The sequence below is a fragment of the Carica papaya genome, chromosome 3, assembly GCF_054855325.1.
Source record: "Carica papaya isolate Zhongbai chromosome 3, ASM5485532v1, whole genome shotgun sequence".
Classification (NCBI taxonomy): Eukaryota; Viridiplantae; Streptophyta; class Magnoliopsida; order Brassicales; family Caricaceae; genus Carica; species Carica papaya.
In genome coordinates this window covers 5,452,685-5,477,445 of record NC_142311.1, presented here as the reverse complement: position 1 = coordinate 5,477,445, position 24,761 = coordinate 5,452,685, and the positions used below count along the sequence as shown (strand labels likewise).

General features: G+C 33.3%; 2 protein-coding genes across 2 annotated transcripts; both read right to left on the bottom strand.

The window, feature by feature from the left end:
* Positions 1 to 121: 121 nt before the first annotated feature.
* Positions 122 to 12,302, bottom strand: LOC110815915 (Regulator of chromosome condensation (RCC1) family with FYVE zinc finger domain-containing protein). The gene is made up of 10 exons (XM_088215244.1): positions 12,025 to 12,302; positions 11,728 to 11,923; positions 9,963 to 10,049; positions 8,496 to 8,585; positions 8,283 to 8,369; positions 8,093 to 8,191; positions 5,144 to 7,237; positions 4,888 to 5,034; positions 1,030 to 1,496; positions 122 to 773 (listed from the first exon to the last, which is right to left on the bottom strand). The coding sequence occupies exons 2-10, from the start codon at positions 11,773 to 11,775 to the stop codon at positions 566 to 568; spliced, it is 3,327 nt and encodes a 1,108-aa protein (XP_088071370.1). The 5' UTR covers positions 11,776 to 11,923; positions 12,025 to 12,302; the 3' UTR covers positions 122 to 565.
* A 746-nt stretch (positions 12,303 to 13,048) lies between these two features.
* Positions 13,049 to 22,986, bottom strand: LOC110815912 (uncharacterized). The gene is made up of 8 exons (XM_022043887.2): positions 22,556 to 22,986; positions 21,300 to 21,395; positions 20,620 to 20,703; positions 18,068 to 18,228; positions 15,395 to 15,512; positions 14,923 to 15,058; positions 14,133 to 14,311; positions 13,049 to 13,638 (listed from the first exon to the last, which is right to left on the bottom strand). Exons 1-8 carry the CDS (start codon positions 22,805 to 22,807, stop codon positions 13,399 to 13,401), a joined length of 1,266 nt encoding a protein of 421 aa, XP_021899579.1. The 5' UTR covers positions 22,808 to 22,986; the 3' UTR covers positions 13,049 to 13,398.
* Positions 22,987 to 24,761: the final 1,775 nt, after the last annotated feature.

The window sequence follows — 24,761 nt, the reverse complement described above, 5'->3', positions numbered from 1 at the left end:
CTTGTTTTTGGCCTAAGAACCTATATGTCTGTTAAGCGGATCTTCTTTTATTTCTACATTTGCAGATTTGCTGTTGTGCGTGGAATGAAGCCGCCAGAAAGTTGAGTAGAAATAAATCCAATTCAATAATCTTTAACCATCTGATTGGAAAATATTAAGCAAAGAATGTATATCTGAAAACTAAAACTGCTTTACAAACTTGGCTTTACAAAAGACATGATATCCAACTCCATCTACTGTACAGCTACAGTGATTGACTAGCAAATTAGAGAAATGAGTAAGCGGTGTAGTCACAGACAAGAATCAAATGAATAAAAAGTAAAAAAAAAAAATGAAACGTAAACTTTTGTCTAAAACTTGATCTTTTGAAGTAATCCTATTCTCTGATTCAACCAGTGTGTGTGATTTCCTATCAGTTCTATACCACTTTAATGTGAAATCCATCCGTGTCCGTTGGCAGAAAGACAACATATACGCTGGGAGCCAGTATGCTCCTGGCAGCTGTGTTTCCAAAACAACTCCCTGATCCGCTAATCCACTTTCCTAAATTATGCAGACTGCAAAACTAAGTTTCAGATGTTGGTCCTGCCTCATTGTTTTGGTCGGATGGCTGCGGCTGTGAGGATGATTCATTGTTTTTATCAGAAACTGGAGGCTGAGATGATGATCCAGTTGGAGCAGCTGTTTGCATCTGTGGACTGTACTTTTTCAGCAGCCTATCCTTGTTCTTACTCCACCATTCTTCTGCCTGTTGCTCTGCAAATCTCCTTTTACTGCCAAAAAATTAAATAAAAAGAGAAAATGGAGGTAGGCAAATGCAATGATATTTAACGGCACTGCATAAAAATGATGAGTTGTACTGACTAATACATAGTCATTTTCAAGTATGAGAACATAAATACAGATAGTAGTATCAGTTTTGGCACCAAATCATGATGTAATGATGAAGAGCGAGAGGGCAGGGAGATGGAGAAAGGGAGAGGATTCAGCGAGAATAAAAGTTCTTGGTAAAACTGTTTAATCAAGTACCTGAATCTAACTCGTTTGAAGATTTTGCCGCCATTTGGATGGCGAATATATGTTACATAAACACCTGGTTCAAATTGTTCAATTGCTTCTGGTTCTCCTCCAGTTCTCATTATTGAAGTTTGTGGGGCTCGTGAGTCATTTTGTGAGCTTCGTTGGGAGACAGTCTCTGCTGTACTAGGAACAGAAATATTACCATTCTGAAGGATACTTCCACCATCATGAGACAGGACATTAGCTCCCACGGTATTTGTTTGGGCTTCCAATTTGCTGTCCCGGATGTTAAGAGGCTCACTGCCAGAGGAAGTTGTATCAGGAACATTTTTGTGGTCAGACTCCAATACTTCGGGCAACGAAGAAGTTTCCACTGTTTTCTCTATCTTTAGAAAAGCTTCAGTTTGAGTACTCATGGATTTAAAAGTTTCACTATCAGAAACTTCAGGAGGTAGCTTATCTTTTATCTCCTTCAACTGTAAGAAGACAAGGTAATGAAGGCCATACCTAATAAGTGAATCATCAACACAAAGAAAGAGCAAGATAAGATGCATGTCCAGTCTTACATTACAGGTATTTTCATTAAAGATGAGTTATTATTGTCAGGTTTGCCTTATAAAAGACTTCATCTGCACTTATCAAGAGAAATACTGAATTATTAAATATATGTTTCTGTATCCTAATTATTTTAAATATTTTTATATACTGATCTTATGATTTAGTAGGAAGTTATTTCATAATGAATATCTTACTGGTCACACTTTTATTTCAAAACAAAAAAATAATAATGAATATCTTACTGGTAAAAAATATATTACACCCTATACAAATAGTACTTTTCAATTTCCTTTATTTTCAGTCATCAATTCTGAGTTTCAATTTTTACATTAGTCTTCATACTATAATCAGAAGAATTATTTTCTTGAGTTTGAGCTACTCTCACTCCCTCCACCCTTGAATTCTATATTGATACTTTCTATTACTTGGAGAAGTGGAAACTAAATTTCTATCGTTAAAAGTTTAAAGCAGAGAGAGTTAACTTGAACACAACTAATCATAAGGCAATTTGGTCCATCAAGCCTAAAATGAAAAACTAAATTAGGAATTGAGTAAAATTAGGAATTTGGGCCACAATAGTAAAACTAGTATGCTGTATTTAGTTATCAAATAGTTTAAAACCGAAAGACTAGAAAATATATAGTGTTGTCCTCCTTATTAGTTTAAAATTTTAAATAATTAATTATTTAACTTCGGCTTTCCATAATAACATAATAAAATTTCCAGTTGAAATCTTGGAAAGCTTAAAGCCTACTTGATTATTGCCACTTTTCTATCCAAAATTGGACCTTTGCAAAATCCATTGCTTAATATTTGGCTTGTAGTAGTAGTTTTTTTCCCCTGTTAGTGCTTAACTCGTATTCACCTATTCATGTTCATGCTAAGCTTTGTAGGTGAGGAGTGTGCGAGAATATAAACAATAAAGACTATCTTTTTTTCAACTTAAATCTGTAATAAAATTACTAATAAGATGGTAGTTGAATGGTACATGATCAATACGTCAAGCAGCAGATGATAAATTCAGTAATTTAGAGAAATACTCTAATCTAATACCCACGAGGAAAATCACAATGATAACTGTTAACCCTCCTCTTTTTATCAAAAAATTTTAACATAAATAATCCCTAATCTTATTATTTTCCAAAAATATAATAGATTAATTTCAATAAAAAGAAATAAATGATAACAGCCTTTAATCTACAATTTAGATCATCATCAAGAACTACTGACATTATTCAATGCAAGTAAAATTTTAAAAGGATACAGTTAAGAACTCGTTAAGAAAAAGAATAAGAATATCAGAAAATAATGTGGTTCGTCTACAAGAATATTGGAAAATAGTATTTTACCTACCCCTACGAGAATATCTACCATATTTTAAACAATGAGAAAAACCTACAGGTAAAGGCGGAGCAAGGATTTATCATTATTACATTTCATGGAACTCTTTTGCTTCTGTAACTTGAACGGGAAACACTGGGTTTGATATCTTTGATGGTACCCTCTTGACAGCCTTATCCTACCTATCTTCCTGATTAGGGCCTTTTGTCATCAAGTCCATACACCTATAAATCTTTTTTGGATTTTCTCATTGGCTGCCCTAGATGAAAATTTCCTCTAAGGTCAAGAGTTTTTATTAAACTGGTGTCCTAAATAGGATTAGTAACAATGATATTCTCCAATACAGGAGACCTCAAGCTCTTTCTCCTAGTATATTTTTTATGAGTTCTCATAGTTAAGAGAGAGATCATTATCTTCTTCGCCACTGTTCCGAAGTGTGGACTTCGAGGACTAGATTGCTTTTTGTTCGGTTTAGTCGGCGTTTCCTCCTACTTTAGAGAGTTTCATCTTCTCTCCTTTGCATGGTATTCGGAGGACAAAGGAACATAAGGTGTTAAGAAGAGAGGCTATTTTTGCTCATTTGTGGTGATCTAGTTGGAAGAAATGCTAGAATTTTCAAACATTAATTTCTGTCCATGACATGATTTGGAATAAGATAATTTTTGTCTGTTGCTTTGGGATAAAACCCAGTCTTTTTAGAGGAATGCCTTTTCAATCTACTTTTACATGGAAATAGGATTTATATTTTGTCTCAAAGGCTTTGTTATATTTCTTATTTCTTTGTTTTTGGGTGAAAGATGCCTAATCCTCCCCTTTTCTATACCTCATCTCTCTTTCTGATAAAGTTTTTTTCTTTTATCAAAATAAGTGAAATTAGAGTGTAATATCTTGTCTTTTGCTGTTTTCACTTCCCCATGCAAATTCATAATTTACAGATTCACAGTTTTATCATTATACATAATTTATTAGTTTTTTTAGATTTTTTTGGACTTTTTTTAAATTTTGGTTTGTTTAACCTTGAAGTTCCATGTATACCTTTTCCAAATACAAACATGTGGAAATATCCTCTAAAGAATTATTAGTACTACATAAAATAGCAAACTATAGTATTACATACGATGAAAAAAGTGAATGCAGCCAAAACCCACAAGATATTACAATATACTTTGTCTAAGTAAATAAATTACCGTGTAGCAATGTATACGTTTCCTATATAAAATAGCAAACTATAGAATTACATACGTTGAACCTGCTCCCACTCCCTTCGTTCCTTCATTTCATGTGGCACCCTTCCTTTCCCCCGCATTGCTTGTAGGAACTAGTTCTGAAACCTCTTAAACCTCAATACAACTTTTATATCTCTAAATTTCAAGAAGCTATAGTTTCACACCCCTTAATCTCTATATTTAACCTTACTCTTCCCAGAACAATACCTATCTAAATTGAACTCACAAACCATATTGGTTTTGTTTTAGTCTTAAAGTTCCCACCAATATAGAATTTGTCTTCCATATCTTAATCCTGTATGATTTGTAATTGAAATTTAAGGAATCCCTACAAAAAGTTCTCTCTTGACTCGATCTCCAATATACCTCCAATAAGGAAATACACTTTCTCCTAGTCTTCAATACCTGAAGGGCATGGTCATAATTTTGTCAGACCAACAAATCTTGCATCATCCACTGCAGCATCATAAATCAAATTTCCCATCTGAGATCGGAACCTAGAAATTTCTATTGGACTCACAATTCACAAAGAATTTTTACCTATTAATTAAATTTTCTAAATCCTTGTTCCGATTTTCTGGATCACTGGCATGCTTCTTGTCAACATGCTTTTTTATGTTTAGCCGTAGATTGCCAAGTTTGATTGCACTTTGTTTATAGGCTTTTAATCACTCACTGAAAAGACTAACATTGAGAATATTACTCCTGCCTAAGCAAAGCATAAGGTAAACTTAGAATGTACCTGTTCTGCGATGGATTTGACGATTTCCTTTGCTGCTCTATGCTTGGAGGATTCCTCTGCAGCTAGTGAAACAGCTTCTCTAGTATTTCTTTCTAGTCGCTGGATCTCAATATCTTGAGCATCACACTTTTGCTTCAAACTTCTTATCTGAAGTCATTAACAGGTAGAGAAGTCACCTCAGTGAAACAATCATTAGAAAAGTCATTTAAAAGATTCAAGGAATAATTTTCAAATTACAAAAGGTATAAGATAATACTTGATTTTGCAGCTTTGCCACTTCTTGGTTCAAGACTTCGTTCGTTTTTTTCAGACTATCAATCACACTCCTGGAAAAACCAGCAGGGCGTGGTGGGCTTGGTCTGCGCGAGTAAGGTGATGTCGGTCTAGTAGGTGGAGCTGGTGGAGGTGATGGTGATCGTGATGGTGGTGCTGCTGGTGCTGGGATTGTTGGTGATGTTACAACAGGCCTAAAGGCGTTTTGAAGAGCACTCAATGAACTAGGAAATGCAATATCTTTCAATTGTAAGAGTGAAGGAACTTGTGAAGCCCTAACAATAGAAGGAGAATCAGGTTTGGACCCAGGTTTCCCTGACTTGATCTCAAGGTATTTTATCGGTTCTGTAGTAGGAGGCAGCAAAATCCTTGAAGATCGCACCTCTCCTCTGTCCATTCTTTCTCTACCATCTACCGAACGTCTAGCAGAAGTAACTTTCCGGTTGAAATTGTAAGCGGTACCCGACTCAGCAGCTTTAAGTTTTGCATAGCAAGCATCACATACACGGTGTGGTTTTCCTGGAGTTGGAGCTAGTGCTGCTCTCATTGCCTTCTTAGAACTGCAAGCATGGCAGTGCACCAAACCACAATTATAGCAGTTATGCCTTTTCCTTGTAAATCCGAATGCTTGCCGGCATCCAGAGCAAACTGATTGATCAGCTCCAGATACCCACTTGTGGATGCATATACTAGAAGTGAAATTTGAGCCACATGAAATATTCTTTACATGCCTATCTTTCAAAGTTTCGACCAATGTTGGAGTTCTCCGATCGTCAATGTCCCCGTGCCCCAATCTTCCATTGGCACCTTTCCCCCAAGTGAAAACTTCACTTCTTGACGTCAGGACAGCCACATGATAAGCACCACAAGAAATTTCTTCGACAAATTCACCTACTAATCTCTCTTGTACTAAGCAAGGTAACTTACCATCAGAGTTTGGGTTTCCTAGCTGACCATATGTATTACTTCCCATGGCAAATACATGTCCTGATGTAGTAAGGGCAACCGTCATGGTGTGTCCACATGCTAACTGGTGAAAATTGTAGTCAATAAGTGAAGAGATACAAGTCGGAAGCAGATAAGTTTCCTTGTTTCCATGACCCAATCGATATTTGTCACCATCACCCCATGTGAACAATTTTCTTGATGAAACATTTGCACCAGACTGGCCCATAACTTCTACAATAGCAGCAGTATGCCATACACCACATGCAACTTTGATAGTCTTTAGACCGTTCAACAATTGAACTTCTTTTGGATATGAAACACTTTCTCGATCTCCATGGCCCAGAACACCGAATGTTCCATCACCGAATGTAAATAGTTTCCCGTTAGAAGTTGCCAATGCTGAATGCCATGCACCACATGCGACAGATAAAACTTGAAGTCCTTCTAATGGACCAGAAACTCTTTTTGGTATCCAGTGGCTAACATCAGTGCCATGACCAAGAAGTCCGGCATTATGCGTACCATCTCCCCAGGTAAATAAATCACCAGCTGTAGACACGGCACAAGTATGATACTTACCACAAGCAACAAATTCTACATTAGTAACTGCCAAGAACTCAACAAGATGGGGGCGACTAAAGTCTTTTTCAATTCCATGTCCAAGTCTACCCCCAGATTCCTCTCCCCATGTAAAAACCTCACCTTGTCTTGTTACAAGGGCAACATGTCGTACACCACAAGCAATCTGATGAACATCAAGAACAACATTAGATTCTAGGGGCTTAGGAGTCAGCACATCGACTTTCATAGGGAGTGAACTCATGGAACCATCAGATAAAATCCCATCACTCCAGACCTCTCCCCACACATAAACATCACCCAGCGATTCTATGTCATCTGGACCAGATCCTCCACTTGAACAGCTAGGAGTGCTTGAAACACTTATTCGAAAACCATCTGCATTACTTGTTCTTAGCTGCATACTTGTGCGTTCTGAACCCACATCTGAGCCTGCCAAACTTAATGGAGAACCTAAATCAACAGATGCCCTACCACGGGGAATAGTACTTGCGAACTCTAGGGCAGCACCAAAAGGACGGCCGTTTGAAAATAAATCACCATCATTTAGCTGAAATAGATACATAAGAATTTTAAATTTAGAGGTTTGAAATATATGACTACCCAAAAAAAAAGAAAACAAATCATTATCATTTAGGTGAAATAGATACCTAAGAATTTTAAATTTAGAGGTTTGAAGTATATCACTATCAAAAAAAAAATAGTATCAACTTCATCACTCCATGCTCTCCAAATTCCCAGCTTTGACGAATGCTTATAAAGTGCAAGATGCCAAGGACATTATCAAATTATTTCAATTCCTAATGCAAGATTGATGCGGTAAGTTTTCTCAATGCAGTTCAATATTAAATTTTAACCAATTCCTTTATGACCTCTTGCACCTTGATGGACTTGAGATATATTTTGGACACCCATACCATTAATCTAACATGGAACAAAAAAATGGCAGCAACATAACAAGTGCTATTTCTCGTATGTATATATACTGGCTATGTTGGCTTTTGCAGCATTTCATTAAATAATCTCTTGTTTTGGCGAAATCTGGAATCAAAGGAGAAAAAAATCTACTTTTTACTTACTAATTGGATGCAACGCATTTTTATGCTAAGAATCTGCAGGTGTAACCAAATTAACGTAGGTACAGAGTGTGAGTTTGCATACTCTTTAATTATTCAGATTTTGACTCGTGCAGTAAAAGTATCTGAAAAGACTTTTAACTTATTAACTAAAAGGTCTAATGCAAATACTTCAAAGAATTTGAACCAACTCTGATCAAAAGTGACAGCTTTAAAAGCTCTCTCCCCCTTTCCCTAAAAGAGGAAGAGTAATAGAAAATCCACAAAGCAGAAATAAGGTAAACTGAAGATTTCAAGACAAAAATGTTTTTGCATTGAAAGAAACTCACATCAGAAATTTCACTCCTTGCAGATCTAGTACGATTTTGTGCAATTAATGAATTAAGGCCTGCAAACCAAACCTCTGCCTCAACTTTGTCCTTGCAGATCTGGGGAAACGACCAAGCAAAAAGGTTATAAGTGGATTTAAGATTATCAAAAATGAAAATTCTTTAACAATAGATCGCCTCTTGCACTGACCAGATCAAGAGATCTTTCCCCCTTGTTATATAAAAGTGAAAATGATAGATAATCTTTTTCAGGGCGTAAGTATCTTCTGAACACAGCCTGTAACAAGTAACAAATATTGGTTATTTCTTGAACTTGGAGATGGAAGTGTTTGAACTATAATAGAAGACCACTTTAACTGCATAAAAGTCATTTATTAGCACTCAAACAGGTGTTGAGACTCACAGTTCTCTGTCCAGGGATGATCCGTAAAATAGAAGATAGTTTCAGATTTCTTTCCTCTCCATGAGAGACCCAAATCAATGTCGTTTCATCCTGTTAGGAACACTAAAATTGGAATCATTTATACACTTAAGGTTATTGGCAGATGCATGATAATCATTCATTGAGGGAACACAAAAGTTAGCACATTCCATATAGATTAAAAAGTTACATTTTTTATCATGACTCTATGAGCGATAAACATACCAATGAGAGAGAAAGAGACAGGCATATAGAAAGAAGCAATGTTTATCGTAGTTGGGGGCATGCTAATTAAAGTTATTGATAAACGGAGCTAAAATTTCTTAAGGGGATCAATATAAATATAGATTACTTGTGAAATTTTTTTAAAACATCAGATAAAATTCTCTGGAAACAGTCTCAGAATACAGCAGCAGTTAAATATATATCAGAAACCAGTATAATCTTTCTCTATATCTCCATCATAGTTCATCAAGATGCCTGAGTATGAATGAAAAAAGAAATAAAAACGAAATGCTCGATTTAGGACATATCCTGTTGTGATGGAAGATAATGTCATTGTAGTTGACCACCAGAATGGATTCAAATGAGAACTAAAAGATTTAGTAATCAACAATTATTTTCAGCAAAATCTTGAGAAAATAACCAAATAAATTTCTATTTTCTGTTAAGAATTGTATAAATGTTTCCTCTCAGTTTTCCATTCATTAACTGGAAGTGAAAAAATATTAGTAAGAACAATTCTCCATATTAAAATATATGAAACATGATAGAGAACAAGAAAAAGCTAATTTTGAAAAACTTAGCACTAGAACTTACCTTTCTAGTAGTAAGATAAATATAATATTTTTATACGCAGCTACAATTACTTGGACTTTTTAGAAAATTTTAGTTCTGAAAATTTAAGCAATTTCCTATTAGGAATTCCATTACCTACCTATTCATGATTTTGTTTCCATTATGTTATTTTTCTTATTTTTCTATATAGGTTTAGTTTTCCCTTTAAGATGTATTAGTAGCCTATATGGGAGCATCATTGTAAGGATATTGAGATAGCTTATGATTATTGAATATAAAGATTCTTTAGTACATCAGCATGTCAGTAAATGTCACAATAAAATTTCGCCTTCATTACACTTGTTAAAATGATCCTCTCCTGTATCCCTTTCAGCTAATTTACTGCACTTACATTCCAGGCAAACACAAGCATTCCATCTGGACAAGCACAACCCTGTCTCGCACACCAGAATTGTTATGTGAAGTTCAACCGTATATTTAAAAGAAAGGTCATATACTCGATGATTTGAATCGTCCTAGAGGAATTTATTCTGAACATAATGCAGCATGCTGTTTTATCAACATAATGATATTGCCAAAAGCTGAATACTTACATTAATATTAAAGAAGAAATAAAAAAGAGTATCTCAGTTTGATAGAATTATAGCTCACCAATGAAAGTCTGAATGGACGAAACTTGGGCTTTCCTTTCCGGCTATACTTTATTAACTGAGTACCTTTTTTCAAAGTAACAAGTGCCTTCAAAAAAAATAGCGAACAAAAATAAATAACTCACCAAGTTGCAACATAAATCATCATTTTAAAAAATGGCTAATCTTGGATGAAATTTTAAAAATTTTCCAAAACCCTGAAGAAATATCAAAATTGGCAGCCTTCATAAAAGAAATTACACAGCATTTTATTTCTTAATATATCTCTGCAAACTCCAAGGATCTACTACGAGACCTCCTCCCCCTGCATATATATTATTGAAAGTGACAAGTTACTCAATACCTTCCTATCATCATTCTTTGTTAGAAGTAGGAACTAAAACAAGATTCAGGGGGATTTAGCAGTGGGAGATCTGCTCCATAAAAAGACAACATGGTCCGCTTTTGAAAATTTTCTGCTGATGTCAAGATTGATTTTTTCTCTCTCATGTTCCCTTCCAACCTAATCTTTTTTCTCATTGCATGTAAGACTATAAATATTTTAAGCATCCAGCAAACTTAAGTCCTTTTTATTATTTTTTAATCCAAGAAGAAGATACCCTTAAGAGAGAAAGAGAATAAAAAGAGAGAGGAGAAGAAATCCTCCAACTAAACAGAAGAAAACAAAATACAAAACAAGGAAATGGAGCAGATGTCACCATAAAATAGCCTCTCAATTCCATCGCATAATTGAAAATATCAATCCCCTAACAAAACCATGCACAGCCACAAAGGGACCATGCAAATCATTTTATTCCAATAAAATGTGCAGGACACGGTGGCTGAACATATCAATATTACACTCTAGTCACAGAATCCAACACTCCAGCAAAAAAAATCACTACTTTATAACATCTTGTGCTCCTTATTCTTCATATAACCAATTAATAGGCAGCAGAAAAAACATGAAAATTGAATCTTTTTGTTCCTGCTTTCCAATTTCCAGTTGCAGAGAAAAAGATAAAGTTTTCTACTGTATAAGCCTATCATTGGTCAAAGAACTAACTACACAACTTATATTTGATTCACAGTGCACAACTTCAAGCACAAAAACAAGCATGTGTTGAGATCATACTGTACTGGAATACTGGCCTGAAATATCACCTACTAAAATTAGGACTACCTTATTCTATTGATCATAGAACATGGTGCAGATTCCTAAAAGAAATATGGTCTACACATGTTGTCGTGTAGGAAAATTGAAGAAAAAAGAAAAAACTTCAAGGCACAGGTCTATTCATTTTTCTCATTATTTGTTAGAACAAATAAAATAGTGTGACAAGCACTAAATTAGACTGAGTACACTATTCAAGTGCTTTTACGTGAAATCCTTTTCTCATAAGAAATAAAACAAAACAGAACAAAACAAAAATGAAATAAATTATTGAATTGCAAATTCCTTTCCTATGGCCTTTTTTCTACTCAAATTTCTCAGCAATCACACAGAAACTAATCAAAGGAAGGTAAGCAAGAACTGACTGAAGCAATGCATCAGGCAGTATTTATTGGTTCTTCAAAAGCAAATAATCTCTAGGAACTAATTGAACCAGGCAAAAGTAGGTCTGATTTGTTATACACATAATTTCGTTTCGCAAGAAACTAAAGCCAATGAAAGTCCACATAATTTCTTCGTTCGTCTTTCTCGCTCAGTTTTCTTGGTCGACCAAACAGGATAAGTTATGTGGTGTGGGGTGAATGGGGAAACGAGTGAAAAGACAAGAACTAACTTGCTCGATGTCACGCTCAGGGTTGCCATAGCTAACAGGATCTGCCATTCCATCTGAAAAATTTGAAGGGAAACCGCCGGAGGAGAAGAAGCTCTAGCATCAGGTGGTGCGGCGGCGACTCCCGTGCCCCTGTCTTCATAGATGCATATGTTTTCTGGTTTGGCCTCTCATGAAACAGAAATCTCCTCCAAATAAACTAAAATTAGAAAGTGAAACAAACAGAAAATGTAAAATCAGAAAAAGATCAAGTCCATTAGCGACGATCCAAGTTCGAAATAGTTGTGTTCTGGATCATACGGAGAAGATCCGGATAAGCAGAAACGACGAGTAGATATTGAGTTTTTTAAGTTTTAGGATATCTTTCGCAGTGGTAAAGTAGATAATGCAAAAAGTGTAAGAGAGAGGGAAGATGGATGAAGAAGCAATTGATGTTTGGTTTGTTCGATTGTTTGATTGTACAGAGAGAGAGAGAGAGAGAGAGAGAAGGCGAAATGAGAGGGGAAGGAATTGGGTTCAGAAGTTTAGGGAGGTTTGCAGCTCAAAAGGAATTCAGGTCAGATAATGGCGCGCTTCTCTCCCTGTTTCCACGTAATTAAACTTCTTTTCAAATACTTGTTTCTTATTTTTATTTTCTTTTCACTCCCTTTCTTATTTGATTTTTCTCCCTAACTTCAAATAAAATTAATTTTATTTTATATTAAATTTTAAAAAAACTTCAATTTTTTAAAGTTAAAAATATAAATAAAAATGAATGAATTATATACCAAAATATGCCAAATAACTATTTGGTTATTAACACTTAACACATATATAACAATTATTTAATGCATGTTAAGACAATTATATTGAAATTTAACAGATATACTTATTATTTTGAGACTACAACATCTTAATTTATAAAATTCATTTGCAAATCTCAATAAGTTCAACTAGAATATTTGTATCTATGTATATATTTTTCATAATATAATAAAAATTAATATGAATTTCTTAACCTACCAATCAATAAACATCGATTTGTGAACCAGATTTTGTTCAACTCTGTCCGAGAAAGAACCATGCCATACCGTTCAGTATACATGAAATAAAGTTCTGTTATTTCATGAAAAAATTCCATATTCTTTTTTTTTTCATTAAAAAAATTCATATTTTTTTAATTATGTGAATTTACATGTAAATTTATAAAATTTAAAAAAACGTATATGGAACATACTATATCCAAATGACTAGCAACTCCATAAGTTTAAGAAAATAAATCATACAAAATTAACAAATTCACTAATGGTTCACACTTATGTACTTATATTAGGAGATTATTACATAAGGAAAAACTCAGATGTCTTTATTTTATTGAATAAGATTCAATAATGTTCATTTAGAAGAGATTCCATTGCCGACTTCATTCTATATCCAACATGTTATAGACAAGACAAATAAGGATTTTTTCTAACCAATAGATATTGTTTACTCTCAAATCTACTAGATATTGTTTACTATATATATTCTTGGATGATTAACATGAGTCTTGACTACTAGTAGAAAATTGTAAAAAAAATAACTAATTAATTGATGAACAAGATAAATTAATTTTTACCCAGACATCATTTATTTTACATACCAGGAAAAAAAAAAAAAAAGAAAAGGATGATATGGCTTTTTAAATTTTGAGTCTCAGAACATAGTAGGATCTTTGTATCTCTTGAAAGTTGCTTCAATACCTGCCATTACTTCTGTTGGCAAAGGGCGGTCAGTCATTAAAAAAGCATCAATATCTTCTTTTAGCTGCTCCACAGAAGTTGCACCAATGATTGAACTAGTCATAAATGGACGATCTCGTGCGAAGCCAAGTGCAAGCTGAACTAAAGTTAAACCATGCTTCTTGGCAAGCTCAAGGTATTGTATCGTAGCTTCCTGAAATTCCAATACATGCAGCATGAATCCAAGAATTCAAAGACAAGTGATCTTCATTTTCTAATTGATCTGAATCTAGAAGGTGGTTACCATAAATCATGCAATAAAAGAGTTTCAGTTCCTAAAAAATTTCATTTCTTTTGGGAAAGTAAATCAAATTTTATTCATAAGAAATTAAACATCATCAGTAGCACAGGGTAACAGTTAGAGAACTTCGACTTCTATCCAATATGTGTTTTGTAAATTTTAGTCATGTATCATCATTTTATGCTATTTGAAATTTTTGAAGATGAAGCCTCATGTACATCCATGGTTGAAAAATTTCAGTGGGAAGGTATCTGATGCTTCAAAAGTTCTACTTTCAAATGAAAGGCAAAAAGAATTACCTCTTCAAACCAGGAGTATTTTTCTTAGTTGAGCATATTGTTTCCGAAGGATGATGATTTTAAAAGCTTTTTAATATATCTATCACTTACATATATCAGCCATATTACCTTGGCAAGTGATTTATTGTATCTCTCCATGTAGCCTAGGAAAAGGTTAAACCTTCCTTGCCTTGCAGCTTCAGAATCACTATCTAAATATTTTCCACTCAGTGAACCACCCCCCAGTGGAGAATAAGAGAGTAGGCCAATATTGCAATTATTCGGGTGGCATACTTCAACAAGATCAACTGCAACAAACCAACAAATGAGAATTACAATATGTTAGAGTTACCTTCAGAAAAATGCACAGCTGGACACTGGCCTCAACATTTGAAAATTTAAAAGAAGAAAATTCGTGTATCTCAGCTGATTTTCTGAGGTAGAAGAACCTATTGAATTTTTTTTCTTCTGTGACATTTCAGTTTTATTATTTTTATCTGCAGGATTGGTTTCTTCGATAATAAACATCAACCTTCAACTAGTATTAAAGAAATAGATTGTGAGTTCAATCTGCAATCAACAATTACAGCATCCAATTTTCAGTTACTAGGTTCAAGACAAGTTCAGATCACATATGTGACTAAGTTGAAGTTTCCAGCTCTTGGTAGCCAATGAACCCCACTTGTATCCACTCCAAAGTTTTTAACTATATAGGAACTAAGAATTATGAGAGAAGAAGGCATCAGAAAACAATGGTACATTGGATCAAAGTGTAAGGTCTAACTATATAGGAATGCAATTGCAGGATCAAAAAGTCATAAATCTAACCCTAGGTACGTATTGAAAGGAATTACTTTTGGAGTCAAATGTTACCTGGGAAAAGCTAATTTCTAAAGGAAAGTGTTAGAAAAGAACTTACCCTCAAAGAAACCTCTAACTAGTAAACTGTAGCTGTTTTGGATGCTAACAATCTTTGGCAGTCCTTCAACTTTAGCTGCATGGACAAACTCCATCACTCCATATGAAGTCTCATTGGAAACACCAATATACCTAACCTAAATGATTATAAAAGCATTGAGCTTGATGTCAGCTGAAATAGTTGTTTTTGTTCTTATAAAAGAAAAAACAGTAACAAAAAGAGAGAGAGAAGAAAATACATCAAGGAAGATCCTCTAACACAAAGGAGAAAAAGAAAGCTAATAGAAAAGTAATCCAATCTCTTTGGGAGATAGCGACACAAATTGATCTGCGCACTATAAGAGGATACTCTATTTTTAACATTCAAGTACTCCAGTACACATAATGGTTTGTTTTCTTTGCCTCCATCCATTATACAAGCACATAAGAGCATAATAAGATAAGTTTCTTATCTACAGTAATACAGGCATCACCTTTCCTTCATCGATGAGCTCCTTGAAAGCCCTCAGTTGCTCTGCAAATGGCACACTTGACCTCCATTTTGAGGAATCATAAAATCCTCCACCAAATAATGGAACATATCGATCTGGCCTGCACAGAAGAATGAAATATTATATTTCCAAAATTCCCAACTGTACACCGTCTTTTTTTTAAATAAAAAATGTGTACTATGAATTAATATTGGCATCAAGGGGATTCCCGCCCATTTACAAAAATTTACAAATCAATTGAAGTGTCAAGAAGTTCCCTAAATCCTTTATTGAATGAAGAGGATGATCCAACAATAAAAAACCAAGGATCTGAAAAAATCTATTCTTGAATGAGTCAAAACTATCAATATCATCAACCTATCAAAAACCTTTTTGTTCCTCTCTTCCATATAGCCCAAAAGATAGTAAGCGGTATTAGTTCCACTTGTTTCCTCCTACCACTCGAATACTTCCATGCCCAAATTTCATCTCTCACTGAATCTGTCATCAGCGGCTAATTCCCCCAACAGGCTAAAGACTATAGTTCATAGTTTATAGACTATTGCACACCAGAGCAGATCTTGCAGAAATAATAGGCATTCACCAAAATCTTACCCCTTCTTCTGAGTTTATTAACGGTCAAAATACAGTCTCTGCTAACCTTCCAAGCAAAAAAAGAAATTCGGCGTGTAACTCTAGCCTTCCAAATCTGTCTGTATGGGAGAGAATCGTTAATATCATCATGCTTGAAAAGTTGTCTTTAAAATGACTTAATTGTGAAGGACCCATTCGATGTAAGGCTCCACAATGGTATGTCATTGCTACCATCCAAAGTTACGGGGACTGGACGGAGTTCTTAACAAATTCTCATATTCAACAATCTCTCAGACATTCAAATTTCTCCGTACTAAAACCTGTCATTCTTTTGCTCCTCCTCCAGTCTCCAAAACTGCATCACAAATATTGAACTCTCTCTGCTGAGCTACAGCATATATCTGAAACTGCTCTCTAAGTGAAGCACGTTCCAACCACGGTTCGCTCAATGTCTCATCCTATCCCTCTTTCCAACCCTCCACCTAATGTTCATTTGGAAATTATCCCTACCAAGGCCAATCTTTTTCCAAAAGCCTTTTCATGTGGTCTTGGACCCAGTCTAGTTGAATCAACCTCTCTCATCCATGTCATATTTAGCTGTAAGCATTCTTCTCATTCATTTTGATCAAAAACCTCGACAATTATTTACCCCGCAGCACCTCATTCATTTTCCACCAAAGGCCTCGAACTCAAACCACTAAGGGCTACTGGTTTTTTGACTTCACTCCATGTCACCAAATTATGTCTCCTACAACCCTCCATATCACCCAAAGAAACCTGCACTGAATGCCTCCAGTTTTTTGGCCATATTCATTGGAATGGTTAATAATGACACGAAGTAAATCAGTAGGTTGCCCAACAAGTAAATACTTCTCTTTGTCTATAGTGAGGTATATATCTACAGACCCTAAAGTGGAGAAGCACAAAGAATCACCATCTCTTCCCTTCGCCCCCCCAAAACAAAAAACAAAAGAAAAAGAAACAATTCCATGGAAGTTCTATGAAAGGAGAACTTGACACACCAATCAAGTCGTTGATTTCATCCTCCCGCTAGAATTTCACACTCCTTAACAATTGTAATCACTCAATATCTTTGGTATAAAGAAAATGATTATGCACAAAATTTTTGCTAATTTTTTCATGGGTAAGCTCGAAGTTAATTTTTTTTAAATTCGTGGATAAGTTTTCTCCAACCAAGAAAGAATAATACAAAATGGATTAGCTTTAAATTGGGTAAATAGATTAGAAAATACTACTTAGGAATCTATTATTATAGTTTTAGTAACTTTAAGGTACATTCTTTATAATATTTAGTTTTTTACCTGTATTAATAATATTATTTCTTAATCCTATTAGTATTAGCATTTCTTAGTTTAATTATATTTAGTAAAAGTTACTTAAGAGCACTATAAATATTATTATTACTTAACTTTCTGAGAGAGGTTTAAGTTATTCAATACTATTTAGAGAGACTCTCAATTTTATGGTTGTATGAAGCAACCAAAATGCTAAAGACTTTTTAGATACAACATCTAAGAAATTTTAGGTGCAATATCTAGGTTTTTATCCCTAAGTTCATAAGTAAGCAAATTAACCCTAATTTGCTATGGATTGATCCTAAATTAGTCTAAAAAACTATAGAGTACCTGCAAAAGAAAAACACCAGGAATATATCCCAAAAGTTTAGGAGAGAGGTCTAAATTGGATGGGTGGAAGACTAGGTGCTAAGAGAGTAATTTTTTCTTTAAAACAAAAGGAAAACAAAGAAGTTAGTTCTTTTTTATATGTTGCTGTCCTTCCCTTCTGATTTGAATTTTGTTTTCTTGATAAGATGAACCAAAGCTTTATAAGTCTGTTTCTGTAAAGAAAAAATCATTTCTGTAAAGAAAAAATTATTCATATAAAATAAACAATTAGTGGTAAAAGGTTGTCTCTGTTTTCCATGGTCATAACAAGCACTAGGATACGATTTGTTGAAAATCCAACCAGTTAACCAACACAAAATCAACTTAGAGAAAAATGCAATCCTTTTGGCCTATGACTAATGAAAAATTCTAAAATTGCAGCAAAAAAAATGAGTACCAATGGATTTGCAACAAATCAATGTAATCAGTGTTGAGACGCTTGAGGCTTTTTTCTACACTCTCTCTAATATTAGAAGCATCTACCCTTAAAACCTTGGCATTATCACGCAGGTAAGTTGATCTCTCCGAATAACCACAGACTTTTGTTGCCAAAATAACCTGCACATGACATGAATATCCATGTAAGCACCAATGACCAGAGACCATGTAAGCACCAATGACCAGAGACTATACAAGTTTTAAAGCTTTCAGCAAAATATTATGTTATTAAATCACCTTCTTTACATGACACTTGCATATTCAAAAATATGTACATCATTAAAAGTTTATTAAATAAATGAGTACTTATTTGTCAAAAAAAATAGATGAGTAATTAATTCTTCTCAAAAATATAAATGAGTGATCTATTATGGATCCCTATGATTATCACTCATACCAAAGCTTAGCATAGGACAAAGAGAGCTTGAGGACAGCATTTAGAAAAAATTTATTAAGAACCATAATTGAAGATACTGGATATTGAATATTAAATCAGTAACTCAATGTTTTGTATGGTAATTATATGAATAATCTACCAAATAACTAAACTATGGTATTCTATCTATTCGCACTAAAATATAATCAAAGTAACAAAGCTTAAGTCAATCTAAAAAATCTAATATACAGGAAAATAAACTGATTAGTTGAATAAGATGTAAAGAATAACTAAATAGCATCCTAACTAAATAAAAAATAATAAACTCAAAGTAATAATAAATTTATAATTAATGTTTTAGTAAAGAAAGTAATGTTAGGAAAGCAAAGAAAATAATATATATACTGCGAACAAGTCATCGTCCTAAAAGAATTGTAGAAAGAAAAAATCAATTACATAAGAATCAAAATGAACATGAAACTGAAACTGCCCATGGAACCAAAATAATTGCCAACCAATTCCGATGAGGCTCGGAGATCGCTAGATCAGAATAGTTCCCACGAGTTCTAGCACATAAGGTAGCCAAGAAGATTAGCCTTTCCCACTGCTCTTGAAACAATAGTTAATTATAATTAATCGCTAAACAAGTTAAATACTTTGTTATACAGAAACATCACGATTACATAAGTACCTATTAATAATTGAATTATATCCATTTCAAGGTCTTCTTTGTCTGCATCATTCTGCCTCACTTGGTAAAAACTCGACTTTGAGTTTGAAATGTTGCAGTAGAAAACAATATAAGAATTAATACTTGTCTTCCTAACAATTGAAGCTTGTGAGTGCAATTGTCATATAATTGTAATAAGTTGCACGCTTTTGTGACTTATGAGTCATGAACTTTGTGTTGATGCTATTCTGTAATGTTGAGAACCAATTTGAAGATGGTTGAACTAGAAAATTCAAACTGAATTGAGTCAAACCGCTTTGAATGAACCAACAGAGGCTTCAAAATTTCTGAACCCACAAGCACCGGTAGGCAGGAGCAAGTCATGCTCTTGCTACTAGTGGTAATTTATTACCTCTCTTCCAGCCAAGGAGCCATGTGGGAACCTTGATTCTGTTGTCGCAGTAGGTTATTGGATCCTAGGAAGGAAGCAGCAACCACAGTGGCTTGAGATCTGGTGAGTAGGCTAGTCAATGTCCTCTTCTTTTGATGGTCAGGGCACTGACGCTGTTTATAGCCAATAGACTCTAACTTAGACATGTGTGTACTGCTGCATAGTGAATCGTAATTACAGTTTCTTCTTCATTTTGCTTTGAGGTTTGTGATGCTACTGTTTTGGGAGTAGGTTGTGAGTGTGTGTACAAAATTATAGTAATGTGATGATTTAAGTTAGGCTCTTACACTAATTAATGTAGGACAAAGAGAGTTTACGCACAATATTTACAGAAAATTTATTAAGAAGAAAAACCAGAGATCTTAGGTCTTAATAATCAAATCAAGTAACTCAATTTTTCATATAAAAATTATCTAACTAGTCTAGCAAATAACTAAACTAAAATACCCTATTAATTGAATAATCTATAGAATAATTAAATAGCATCCTAACTAAATAAAAAATAACAAATTCATACTAAAACTAAACCTATATTTAATAATTTCTAACTAAGTTAAACACCTTAATAATATATTAATGTTATAATTACATAAATATCTTTTATCACTGAAATATGTGCGTTTTAGAGTCTTCTTGTTATGCATCAGGACTGCGTCAGAAAGACCTTACAAAAAGCATGCAAAAATATTAAAAGGGATCTGATATACCTTTGAGATGATTCATAAATGAAACATGCATGAATTTTCCACCTTCAGAGACAACCAAGCTTCCCAAAAAAATCATAGTCTATCAAACCAGCATAACAGATTTTTGCAGGAGGATTTTGCTAAAACATTTGAGAGCAGTTTGGAAAGAAATTGTAAGGATCATATCATTGGGATGCAGTCAAGTAATCAGTGATCTTGATGCAATTATTATATTCCTAGAAGTCATGAAATGTCAATCAAACAATTTTTCCCTAGGTCAACAAATAACAGAGCTTTATTTGCAGCTAATTTATTATCACCAATATACCTTATCCCGAGGCTGAGATTTCAACCAACTACCAATATATAGATCTGTTCTCCCTTGAGTCTCCTTCTTCATTGGAACTGGGTACTACAAAATAAAAGGTTGAAATCACAACAAGCAACTAACAACTGACAACTAATTGAAGGGGCACTAAGAAATCTGAATAAATAGAAATCTCCTTGTAAGGACACATCAAATTTAGTGGAACCAAATCTTCCAAAAAAGGCAGATGGATAATTTCTTCTTTTGTCTGAAGTTGGAATTATGGTATATCTACAAATAAGATCATTGAGGACAGCCACAATAAAGTAAAACATAAATTATTGCAGTTTGCGACACAACCATTCATCATTATTTCAAATAATATAAGACAAACAATCCTTTCTCCATCATTTTGGTTTTTTCTGCTCCCCTTCGGTTGCTATTTTTCTCATTTTTTAGTTGGGAGTCTTGTCAGTAAGAACCTTCAATTTCATTGTTTTGTAACCAGCAGTAATCTCATCACTAAGTGCATTCCAATTTCTAGCAGCAATATGGTTAACCCAATAAGTTTCTTTACATGATTCATATCATCAAAGAAAATAAAGTCAAAAATTGATGATACTTTAATCTCATGAATAATTACTGAAGAAAGGAGTTGGTTTGTGTTTATATAGTTGACAAAGCTGTGCAAAAGAACTTACAGCCTCTGCAGTGTCAATAGCATTGATGCCATGCTCAAATGCATAATTGAGCATTTCATGTGCTTCTTCCTCTGTGTTTTGTTCTCCAAATGTCATCTGAAGCATTTGAATACAACATCAGGGAAGTTACAATTGACTTAAGTCAAAAGTTCATTTACAAAAGTATTTCCCAACCATTCAAGCTGTAAAGGTTCAGTAGTAAAGATGCCATATATAGTTTTCAACTGAAAATTAAAACATTCTTTTTATAAAATCAAACTGTCAAAGATTATTACAAAAAAAAAAACTCAAAACTGTTTATTAAGACTCCTATTGGAAAAAAAAAAAAAAAGGGAAAACAAATAATCAACATCCATGCAATGATAGGAAACTTGTAATTTTCCTGGCGCTGGAGTAACTTGTTCCATTCTTGCTAAAGAGATAGGCACAACCATAAGCAAAGAAACAAAGACTCACACTCAAAACCATGTATATAGATGCTTATGACATAGCTATAAGATATCGGATCAACCAGTTCCTTATCTATCTACATTCAGTTTAGTAGAGCATAACTAAAATCAGAGATTTCTAATGTAACAAAACTTTATCAGTAACATATGTGGAAACAAAATAGGACAAGAACGTATCCATTTTTCCAAGTTCACATAACATATGCAACATTTTCTTCTTCCTTATGAATAGTTAATTCTAAGTAGCAAAAATGACCAGCTTTAGTTGTCACTCATTCACCTTAACTCCTCCTTCTATATCTAAAATCTTATATCTAATCCATTTACATATAAACTCCTGCTCTTCTACATATTTAATTAACCGAATCAACCCCTGCTCTCCAGCTATGGTGACTCATGCAGGTTGTGGATATATTCATTACAAGATAAAACTTGCGTGATTACCATTTACCGCCAAGGGCTAACAGAATCACAAGTATAGATTATAGTGGATAGAATTAAGACCAAAATTGCATAAGAGGCAGGCACCATACCCCTGCATTGACGTCGGAGGATATCATAGAAGAATTCATTTCTAGCTGTAGTTAATTTAAAATATATTTCAAGACAGATTACTTGCATCTTTAATTACCTTGAATAAACAAGTAACGGCCCGCTTCATTAAGAAATCTTCACTTCGAAATACAAAACAAGGACGACGCTAGACACACTTACTAGTTGAAAGCCATAACGGACAAATCTAACTGAAATGCAATAGAAAAGAAGCCAAAAGTAAAATACCGATTACTAAGAAAGCAAACTTCTCACCGTTCCCAAAGTGATTTCACTAATTTGAAGATCAGAGTCACCTAGCTTCCTATACTGCATCGCGCTCTTCTTCTCTGCAACAATGGCACAAATGGAAATGGATGTCTTAAAATACCTCCCCCTAAGCTTCCGCCCTGCATTTGACACTGGTAACCTTGCGTGGCGCAAGAGATTATAGCAAGAGCAACGCTGAGCGTTGTTGCTGTCACAGAAAAATGAAGAGGAAGCGGGCAAGGCGAATGAGGACGCCATCGTTAACTCGTGGCGCTCTCTTCCGCTAACGAAATTTTGGATGAAGAATGGGAAAATATTTTTTTACTGATTTTCAATTGGGAAAATTAGATTTTGATAAACTTCATGTGATGACTTTCCCTCTCAAAATCTTTCATCTACTAAAATATAAAATGACATATCTGCCCTTCTAATTCACCAACACCCATTTATGTACAGGCCTCTTAACAAAGATGGCATAATTTTCTTGTGGAGCCTGTACAAAACGAGACGAGTTCATGGTGGATATCAACAAATCCGATACTTCCCTGACTTTGATAGAAAATTGGATTAGATGATTTTAATAAAAATAGAAATAGATAAAAATGAAAACCCATAAACAACCTACCAAAAATCGGAGCATAAAAACTTTTTTGAGAACCAATAATTTATTTGATACAACCAAAAAGACTGTGTACAAGCCAACTGGGGATCGAAACAAGAATTTCCAATTCCATAAATTACTGCCTTATTCATTATGTCATGGAGTCTAAATGTCATTTAATCTTTCAGCAGAAAGCAAATTCTGTCAATTTATTATTTACCTTAAAATTTCAAATATAACTTAAATAGAAGTTTTTTTATTAAACTTTAGTTAATCTCATTACTTACCGGTGATCTCAAAACAAATTCTTTATGTGTTAAATTAAATTTGATGTGTAATTATATTGACTATTTATTGACTGCTGTAAATATAAATAATAAAAGTTTATATATTTATTAATTTATTATAAATTATTTAATTACTTTGATTGATATCAGGTGAGCTCTATATATAAGGAAGAAATGGATCTCATAAATTATGGTCATGATAAATCTATTACTAATATTAAAAAATGTTAACTATCTAAAAATATAACTAAAATTATCTGATTGACAAACCTAGTTCACCGTTCCATAAGAATTTTGTAAGTACAAATATGTTTTATAGATTCTTCTAATGCATGAAATGATCTTCAATATACACACCTCACAATATTATTGATGTTGAGGTTCCAAAATATGCAAATCGAGATTTCAGTTTATAAATTTATTTTATAATGACAAGAATTGGGTAATGGCTCGTTTTATTGTCTGCGAATATAAATAAGGTATTCAAAGTTTTGTTAATGTGGTTTGATTATAGATATATCATAAGAATGTTTATGAATGTTGAGTAAATATTTTGTATGCAATTTGATTATGTATATATTATGAGAAAATTATGATATATTCTATGAATGTTTTGAAAAAAAAAAACTTAAGTATTTGTATATATAATGATTTGCAATTTGACTAATTTAATGTACTTTTATTATTTTTCGTAGTGAAAAAATTTATTATCAATCTTAATTGTTGATATATATATATTTATCGAACCACGTAAAATATTGTGTATGTTTTTTTCTTACTCTTTATGTTGTGTGATTATGTGCATGATTAAAAAATAATATTCATAATATTTTTTAAAAATTTTATATTACCTTATAAGTTATTTTAACACGATAAAAATTAAAGTAAATATCGTTTAATACCTTCAAAGTCTTCTTCATTCAAAATACATAAAACAATTATTATGTAAATTATGTATACATATATGGTAGGATTGTGGAGCAATGGTTCTCTGGCCCCATTAATATGTCCATTGACTTATAAGTTATTAATTAAAATACATTTAATCAATATACTTTTACTTTAATTATAAATTATTTAGTAAAATAATTATTATTTTTAAATAAATTTTTTTATTAAAATTATCAAAAAAAAGTTAAATTTTAATATATTTATTTTTTAGAAAATAAACATAAAACTACAGAATAACTCTTTTTATATGGTTTATTTTTTTAAGCTTTTTTTTACCCTTATATAAATTATAATGAAAATAATACTTTTTTTTTTTCTATACTAGTTCGTAAGAAAAATATAAAGCAGATATGTAGTTCTTGAATTCGGAACC